Below are 10,133 nucleotides of genomic sequence, written 5' to 3'. Positions count from 1 at the left end.
ATATTCAGATTTAAGCTGATTAGTTATAGATAACTAAATATCAACTTAAATAGGAATATTATATGAAAAATTTAAATTAAGCTTCAGAAAGAATCTAGATGGTTATAATTCTATATTTAATTAAATACAAGAAAATACATATAGTTTAGCTTAGAATAAAATTCTTTAAACTATGGTTTTCTTAAATTAATTTCAAAATTAAATGAAATTAATTATGTTGCTAATCAATTTTATTAGGTTAAACTAATTTAATTAACCTAGTACAATTATTCAAATCAGGCAAATGGGCCTTCACAATTGGGGTGGTTCATGTGAGGGGGTGTTGGGTTCTATGGCTCCCAACTCTCACACAAGGTCCAAAAGAGAGGAATTTAACCTTAAAATGAACAACTGTTATTAATTGAATAGGCCCAAAACTAAATGGCCCTAAATAAAATCTATCAAAAAACTATGATATTTTATTTCGCAACAACAACCTATATGCCTCTATAACAAAATTAAACATATAGGCTCACACAGGCACACAATTTGGATGGATCCTATCATGTTGCTAGGTCATACACATATGAAAGAAGATTGTGAAAATTACCTGTTACAAATTATTTACTTGACCAAGGGAGCCATGAGTTAAAATCAGATCATTGGATCTGTCAACAAGTTAACCATGGCTATTTGCAATCAAGTAATAATAGGTTTTAAAAACTTACAAGCAAGCTAAAACACATACTCCTGCAATAAGGTTAGCTGGATAGTTGGATGTAGGATTTATTTTTTTTAAATAATTAAATTTCGAAAAATAATTAAATAAAAAAAAATATTTATATATTTTCGAAATTAATAAATAAAATAATATTTAAAATTAAACCTACAATTTTGAAAAATTAAGTTTCAACTAACCTAAATATCATTTCAAAATTTGCTAACTACTTTTAAAAAATTAATGTTATTTTATAAATTAAATATTCAATAAAAATAAAAAAGATAAATAAATATCTTTTTCAGATTTTATGATTTAATTTAAATAAATAAAATAACAAAATTTAAAAGTTAGCAAAATATCTTACTTCTATTTAAAATTACATGATTATAGTTATCTTATTTTAAATTTAAATAAGGTCAAATTATTTAAAAAAATATATATTTAATTTAAAAACATAATATCTGACCTTAAATTTAAAAAATAAAGATAAGATATAATCAAATTTAAAAAATAAGATAGATAATTAAGCAAAAAAGATAGATATTTAATATCATGAATTAATTTTAAAAAAAATAATTAAATTAATTATGATATTTAAAATTGAATTAGGAATAGTCAATGTCTAAATACAAAACTACACAAAAAATCGGAAGTTAAATCCGTGAAATAGCATGAAAATCGAAGAAAAACGAAAAAAAAATGCGAGCTGTACGGACAGTATGCTGTGCATACTGTCCGCGCGCGCTATAGGGTTGCATGGGCGAGGAGACACGGCGCAGGGGGGAGGCAGCATGATTTCCGCGCGAGTGTCCCTGTTGCACAATCCCGATTTTTTTCGAAACTTCAAAAAATCATAACTAATTCAAATTAAATCGAAATTAAGTTCTGTAAAAAAAGTAAATTGCTTAATTTTTTCCATACTATCCAATAAAAATAATTCCAGAAGCAAATATTCAATTATTTTTCACGAAAATTCACAAACATCAGTCAATCATCAAACAAAACTCAAAACAACATGATACCATCCAAAATACAAACAAATCGTTCTAAGTCCAAATTTCTTGCAAGCAAATCAATTACCATGGCTCTGAGGCCAGTAGTTGGAAATTATTTTACCAGGATCTTAGATCTACTCACAAGTATGTTGATGAACACTCTAAATATGAACTTTCTAAAACGATGAAATAAACACATATAAAGTTTAGTAAACCTTACATTGGGTGCAGCAAAATAATATGACTCCTTCCGTTCAGATCTCTAACCCTTGTATCATTTCTGTCGCAGAGTATTATCAAGATCTGAACCTGGATCTCTTTCTCGGATTCTTTAGTGCTGAAACTCCTTCTTGCTAAAAGTCTTTCTTCACGATCTTCCTCACTATGATTGCGGTATCACTTGCTATGTGTGGGCACTACTCTAATCACTAAGTATTTCGAAATCTCAAGGAGGAAGAGAGAGAGAGAGAGAGTGGGCGGCCAAGGTATAGAGAGAGAGGCTCAAATTTTTTCTGAAAGAAAAGTGTAATTTTTCTGAAGCCTTCACTATCTATTTATTGCATTCCACTAGGGTTTGGTTCGAATTATTTGGCATTAAAATAATGAAAATATCAGAAGATAAATCCTATAAAAGTGGCCGGCCCTATACCATGTGGATTTGGGCCTCACTTTTTGCGATTTTGCAGTTTTATCAATTCAGCATCTAATTATTCTCAAAAACGCCAATTTTCAAATTCAACCATTTAAATGCCAATTCTAACTATTTAATAACTATGAATAATTATTAAATAATATTGTCATTTATCATATTTATTAATTCAACCATACAAAGTATCATAATTAACAAATATGCCCCTAAAACTCTTTCTTTACAATTTCGCCCTTACTTAGTGAAAAATTCACAAATAGACATAGTCTAAATTGAGAATTCTAATTGATTAATCAAAACCAATTATATGAGTCTTACAAGCAATATTATCTCAACTGGTGGGGGGACCATGGGTCTATATAACCGAGCTTCCAATAAGCAGATCAAGAATTTATAACCTAAATTCACTGACTTATTAATTCTTCGTTGATTCCACGGATAGAACTTAGAATTGCACTCTCAGTATATAGAATGCTCTATATGTTCCACCATATAGACACATCATTAGTTATCCATTGTTATAATCCTAATTTGATCAATGATCCTCTATATGAATGATCTACACTGTAAAGGGATTAGATTACCGTTACACCCTACAATGTTATTTATCCTTAAAACACTTAACCCCGTATAAATGATAATTCAGCTTATGTGAAATGAGTACTCCACCATTTATTTTTGTTTGGTCAAGCTCGAAGGAGATCATCCTTTACTTACTATTCGCCAGATAGAAGCTATAGATTCCATGTTTATGTTAGCGCTCCCACTCAATTGCACTACCGTGTTCCTAAAATGTACGTATAACCTTGACCCAAAAGTAGGCTTAACTTACAAATCAAAGAACACGAATAGCCTCTTGAGATAGAGCCTAATCATAACAGGTTTAAGATTATTTGATCTAGGATCATCTAGGCGATATTGACTTGAATAGATATTACGGTAAGTTTAATAAATCTAAGTCAAAGTTCAATATCGGTCCCTTCCGATGCATACTCCATGCATCCATCCTGAGCTTTACTTTAAACAATGCATACTCTGTTGTAGATTATCATATCAGTAAAACCCTGTGTCTCATAAATCTAGGAAACTTTATTCACATAGTCTTGTTTACTTTCCAAAGTGTTGACGACACAATAAACAGGATCAAGTATGTGAAAAGGGTTTCAGATGAATTTGTAAATCAAATAGACAAATAATTGATAAGATGAACCAAAACATACACAAATGAATGAAAAATACTTCTGTTTCTTTATTGATATTGAATCAAATGGATTACATTGGAATGAAGTTTTATTTAGGGCATAAAATCCAACACTCATATGGCTCTTGAATCAACTTTTTGTTAGGCCATTTAATGAGATTGAAGCATTTACCTCCATTATATATATATAGTTGTATGTAACTCTACTATATTATTTGAAGTATATTTTCTTTTTGTTTGCAGTTGTGATTTCACAATTATTCACTTCACTTTTAATTCCACAATTAATTAATGAGGAAAGTGACATTAATACTCCAAAATAAATCAAAGTACAGATTTCATAACAAATACTCATAATACATTATAGCTTGAAAATATAAAATAACATAACTTGGACACTAACACAGTGCATCATTTACTGTTTTTGGGACAAGTATCCACTCCTCCTTTGTCCCCAACTTCTATATCATCTCCATTTCGGTCCTCACCTTTGTCAGTCGAATCATTCACATTGTCCTGTTCGGGTGATTTATTTGCACCAGAGCATTCACCCTCATCAAATAATGAGAAAACAGAATTAAGGATAGCCTCTTCATCATTATCATCATCAGAATCCCACATGCAGGGAAACTCATTAACATAGCAAAGTTCTCTAACTTGCTGCCCAGTGAAGCATTGTCTCGTCTCTCCATGTAGACATAAAGTAGAAAAAGCTTCTATGAAAGATTCATAACGAATTATTTTTAGCGACGCATCAGAAGTAGTGTTTTTGCTTGCAGCATCTTCGTACTGTTGGGTTTTATGCCCTAAATAAAACTCCATTTAAATGTAATCCATTTTATTCAACATCAATAAAGAAATAGAAGTATTTTTCATTCATTTGTGTATGTCTTGGTTCATGTTATCAATTGCTTGTCTATTTGATTTATAAATTCATCTGAAACCCTTTTCACATACTTGATCCTGTTTATTGTGTTGTCAACACATTGGAAAGTAAACATGAGTATGTGAATAAAGATTCCCAGATTTATCAGACATAGGGTTTTACTGACATGATAATCTACAATAGAGTTTACTTGCATTTGGAGAAATGCTATGTTCTATCCAGAGCATTGGTTAAAGTAAATAAAGTAAAGCTCAGGTTGGGTGCATGGAGTATGCATCGGAAGGGACCGATATTGAACTTTGACTTATATTTATTAAACTTACCGTAATATCTATTCAAGTCAATATCACCTAGTTGATCCTAGATCAAATGATCTTAATCCTGCTATGATTAGGCTCAATCTTAAGAGGATATTCGTGTTCTTTGATTTGTTAGTTAAGCCTACTTTTAGGTCAGGGTGATACGTACATTTTGGGAACACGGTAGTGCAATTGAGTGGGAGCACTAACATAAACATGGAATCTGTACCTTCTATCTGGCGAATAGTAAGTAAAGGATGATCTCCTTCGAGCTTGACCAAACGAAAAATAAATGGTGGAGTACTCATTTCACATAAGCTGAAATATCATTTATACGGGGTTAAGTGTTTTAAGGATAAAATACATTGTAGGGTGTAACGGTAATCTAATCCCTTTGCAGTGTAGATCATTCATATAGAGGATCATTGATCAAATTAGGATTATAACAATGGATAACTAATGATGTGTCTATATGGTGGAACATATAGAGCATTCTATATACTGAGAGTGCAATTCTAAGTTCTATCCGTGGATTCAACGAAGAATTAATAAGTCAGTGAATTTAGGTTATACATTCTTGATCTGCTTATTGGAAGCTCGGTTATATGGACCCATGGTCCCCCCACTAGTTGAGATAATATTGCTTGTAAGACTCATATAATTGGTTTTGATTAATAAGTTATAATTCTCAAATTAGACTATGTCTATTTGTGAATTTTTCACTAAGTAAGGGCGAAATTGTAAAGAAAGAGTTTTAGGGGCATATTTGTTAATTATGATACTTTGTATGGTTCAATTAATAAATATGATAAATTAAAATATTATTTAATAATTATTTATAGTTATTAAATAGTTAGAATTGGCATTTAAATGGTTGAATTTGAAAATTGGCGTTTTTGAGAAAATGAGATGCAGAAATGATAAAACTGCAAAATTGCAAAAAGTGAGGCCCAAATCCATATGGCCTAGGCCGGCCACTTTTATAGGATTTATCATCAGATATTTTCATTATTTTAATGCCAAATAATTCAAACGTAACCCTAGTGGAATGCTATAAATAGATAGTGAAGGCTTCAGGAAAATTACACTTTCATTCAGAGAAAAACCAGAGCCTTCTCTTTCTAAACCCTAGACGCAACTTCTAACTCTTCTTCTTCCTTAATAATTTCGAACCACTTAGTGATTAGAGTAGTGCCCACACACAGCAAGTGATACCTCAATCATAGTGAGGAAGATCGTGAAGAAAGACTTTCTACAAGAAGGAGTTTCAACAATAAAGAAGGAGAGAAAGAGATCCAGGTTCAGATCTTGATAATACTCTGCGACAGAAAGGATACAAGGGTTAGAGATCTGAACGGAAGGAGTCATATTATTCCGCTGCACCCAATGTAAGGTTTCTCATACTTTATATGTGCTTATTTCATAATCGTTTTAGAAGTTCATATTTAGGGTGTTAATCAACATAGTTGTGAGTAGATCTAAGATCCTGGTAAAATAATTTCCAACACATACCTACTATAGATACCTTCATTTGGTCCATTGAAAGTAACCCAGTGTGGATCTGAACTCATACTTGATATATTGTTATGCTAATAACTAAATTACAAGTTACTTTCTCTATAAACTTGATGCTGGATTGGAAAACGTCTCAAGTGTGTTATATAAGTCGTGCAGGATAAGTTATAGTACGTTTTTTAGTTAGCTGTACTTCATTGGGATGTACTCCATTGGGCACATCTAATGTGTCAAAAGAGGGGTGGTTAAATCTCTGAATTACACAATTAAATACACGTGTAGGCGTACGGAGTATGGTCAAATGTCAACATTATTCATCAATCCTGTTTTTCCCAAAAACCTAATGTACTACGGTACTGTTCTAACGTACGACGATGGTTTAATTCATAAGAAGATGTAGGTGAAGGGCCCATTAATATTAGCCCAACATATATAAATAGGAGAAACTACCCATTCTACTAAAAAATTTCATCACTTTAACCAAAAAAAAAAAGATCCTTACTTTTCAATCTTTATTTTCCACAAATAAAAAAATGTACTATTACTTTTTTCCTGAAGTACGAAATGGTTTAATTCATTAAACAAGGTTGGTAAAGGCTCATTCATATAAGCCCAACAATTTTAAATGTTACCACCAACCCATACAACTCAATAAAATTTCTAAACCCTAACTCTTACAATAACCTTATTTTCCAATTAATTTATTCAAAAGTAAATGTAATTGTACTATTTCACTGTTCTAAAGTACGAAGACAATGGAATAGAGTTTCCAATTTTGCAAAGGCCCATTAATATCAGCCCAACAGACTTAAATGTGATCACCAACCCATATTACTCTACAATCTGAGGCATTCAATCTCATAAAATCTAATTTCACTCGACTCACCACTATCTTTCCCTTACTCTTCATCTCAAATTCTTGGATATCAATAACAATCGAACACTCTAACTCTACTCCAGTACATTAATGTCGAAGGAACAATTGGTCACTTATCAGTAAGTCCTTTTTTTTTGGATCTTTCTCGACAACCATTCCTTACCTATTAACTTTATCATTTAAATTGTTAATTCAAACAGATACAATATGAAGGCCGAGTCTCAAGCAGAGAACATGAATGAGGAACAAACCTACGAATGGGAAAGCATAACAACAGAGCTAAACATCACAAAACCAGTGAATGAGATTCAAATATGTGACGTCCCAGGCAAGAGTCTCGACAAACTGGGAAAAAGGGAAGCATTCTACGAAATGTACGCGAAACGGATGGGTTTCGGCACAAGAAAAGATGATGTACGACATTCTCAAGGAGTCATTGTAATGCACAGGTGGGTTTGTTGCTCCGAGGGTTACAAAAGAATCACATTAACGAAAAGACAAAGAAAAAAGAGACCTCATGATGTCACTAGAACCGGATGTCAGGCAGCATTACGTATTTTACTCACACAACTATCTAACACTTAGAAATGCAAAGAGTTCAGCACAATACACAATCAAGTGAGGTACAATTTTTGAGATCATATCGAGTAGTGTCCGATGGATTGCTTGCCCAAGTTAGGTCGATGAACTACATTGGAATTAAAACTGCCAACATAATGTCTCATGTTGCTTTGCAAAGTGGAGGTTACGAGAGAATACCATGTCAACTTCGAGATGTCTACAACAGGGTTGCTGGTGCCAAGCGAGAAGAAAAGATACAGACGGACTCGGAAGGAGCGTTGGGATTCTTGATTGTCTCGCAGAGAGGGATCCAAATTTCTTCGTTGTATATCAGGTGGACGAGGAGAATCAGTTGGCTAACTTATTTTGGGCAGATGGAAACTCACGTGTCGACTATGTGGCTTTTGGGGATGTACTAGTGTTTGATACCACCTACATGACAAATGAGTACAATAAGCCTCTCACTGTTCTCATTGGCATAAACCACCATTTCAACACATGCATCTTTGTGTTCGCTCTCCTCCTCCACGAGAAGCTTCCATCCTATTGTTGGCTACTTCAAAAATTTCTCGAATGCCATGGAGATAAAAAGCCAAATGTTGTAGTTACTGACCAAGATGTGGCCATGAAACAGGCCATCATGGAACACATGTCTGATGTTACACACCGTCTATGTGCTTGGCATCTCAATACAAATGCTTCCAAAAAGGTTAAAGATCCGATCTTCTTGAAAAGATTTAAAGATCTAATGTACAACTACTACGAGGAGGAGGATTTTGAAGCAAGATGGTTAGACGTCGTCGAAACCCAACAACTAATAGTTAATGAATGGTGCCAAACAACATTCAACACAAGAAAACAGTTGGCAGAAACTTATTTAAGGGGTTCATTCATTGCAGGAATGAGAACCACACAACGTTGCGAATCGATCAACTCCGCCCTAAAAAAATTTTTAGAGAAGAATTATTGCTTGCGTGAATTTGTAACAACCATAGATATGACAGTCTCAAAGCTCAGACACAACGAGACTGCAAATGACTTCAAAAGCAGATGCACTCGACCTCACCCACCTAATCCTACATGATTGACCACGTACTACAACCAATGTGCTGAATTCTACACAAGAACTATGTACCACAAGGTTGCTGAGCAGCTTGATTTAGAGAATAATTATTTTGTCATAAGTCAGGAGCAAGAAGGAAAGTGGCAGATATACACCATTCGAAAGTTTCAGCATCCGGAAGTCCAATACCGAGTTCATTACTGTGAAGGCCAACGAGCACTACACTGTAGTTGCATGCTATATGAAGGTCAGGGGTACCCTTGTAGACATTTATGGGCTACAATGAAAAGATTAAACATGAGAAGAATACCTAATATTCTTCTCGTGAAGCGATGGAGCAAATCCGCGAAGACAAATCTCCACCTACATTTCAACCCCCGGCACAAGAACAACAGCACATTTATGAGATGGCTAGGTTTGGATCTCTGAGTTCACTAACTTATAACTTCACTTTCTATGCAGCAGAAACAGAGGATTCGTAAACGCGTGCAAAGGAAGAGATTGAACGACTAACTCTAATGTTCAAGGAAGAATTTGAGATGAGTTCCAATCCAGAAGGAGAGACGGCACAACCTGGAAGATATCGTAACAACCCCAACATTATTAAAGACCCCAAAGTTGTGAGAACAAAGGGTACGGGAAATCCAAGGGAAGGACCGAACGGGGAGCAGATCCCAAGAAACTCAAGACATTGTCGCATTTGTCGCTCATCAGGACATGATTATCGACGGTGCCCAAACCGTCAACAGAATACTGGATCTCATGGGCAACAGTCTGCACACAATAAACCAACAACTGACTCATTCAATGAACACTCCAACGCGTATTTCCCGGAACCGCCTTCCTCCACACAAGAATCATACTATGGTCATTCATATATATAACTAGCTATTTTTAACCATTGATGTTTTAATGTTTATGACTCTAATTATTACTTCAAAAACTCTAAATTTATATACTTCATGTTATGTTTGCCGTGTTTAAGGTAATTATCTCAACAAATCTCAAAATTATAATTAATGAACAAATAAATTATTTTACCCAAAAAAATTCAATCTTATAAGGTCAAAATTTCCATAGTAATTAATTTTTTTTATACACAATAATAAAAATAAAAATAATACACCAGCACATAATTTCATAATTTATAACAAATTATTCTTAACAATGTACTACGAAACAAAAATGAACGTACTCTGTACGTGATATTTTGTACTCGGTACGTGATATTTTGTACACTAATTTTACTAAATAGCATGCATAAACAATTAATGTACTCGGTACGTGATATTTTGTACTCAACTACAATTCCAAAATTACATACATGATGTAAAATATCAAAATAACCCCACTCCGACAACATGGACCCACTGCCTACAGTATATTT

At 33.5% G+C, this 10,133-nt stretch overlaps 1 protein-coding gene across 1 annotated transcript; it reads left to right on the top strand.

Moving 5' to 3' along the window:
- The first annotated feature begins 7,212 nt into the window (after positions 1–7,212).
- Positions 7,213–8,767, top strand: LOC133036023 (protein FAR-RED IMPAIRED RESPONSE 1-like). Its single transcript, XM_061112491.1, has 3 exons — positions 7,213–7,241; positions 7,323–7,571; positions 7,867–8,767. Exons 1-3 carry the CDS (start codon positions 7,213–7,215, stop codon positions 8,765–8,767), a joined length of 1,179 nt encoding a protein of 392 aa, XP_060968474.1.
- The last annotated feature ends 1,366 nt before the right edge of the window (positions 8,768–10,133 follow it).

Source organism: Cannabis sativa, chromosome 3 (genome assembly GCF_029168945.1).
Source record: "Cannabis sativa cultivar Pink pepper isolate KNU-18-1 chromosome 3, ASM2916894v1, whole genome shotgun sequence".
NCBI lineage: Eukaryota > Viridiplantae > Streptophyta > Magnoliopsida > Rosales > Cannabaceae > Cannabis > Cannabis sativa.
Note: the sequence above shows the minus strand (reverse complement) of the source record. Positions and strands in the feature narration are given on the sequence as shown.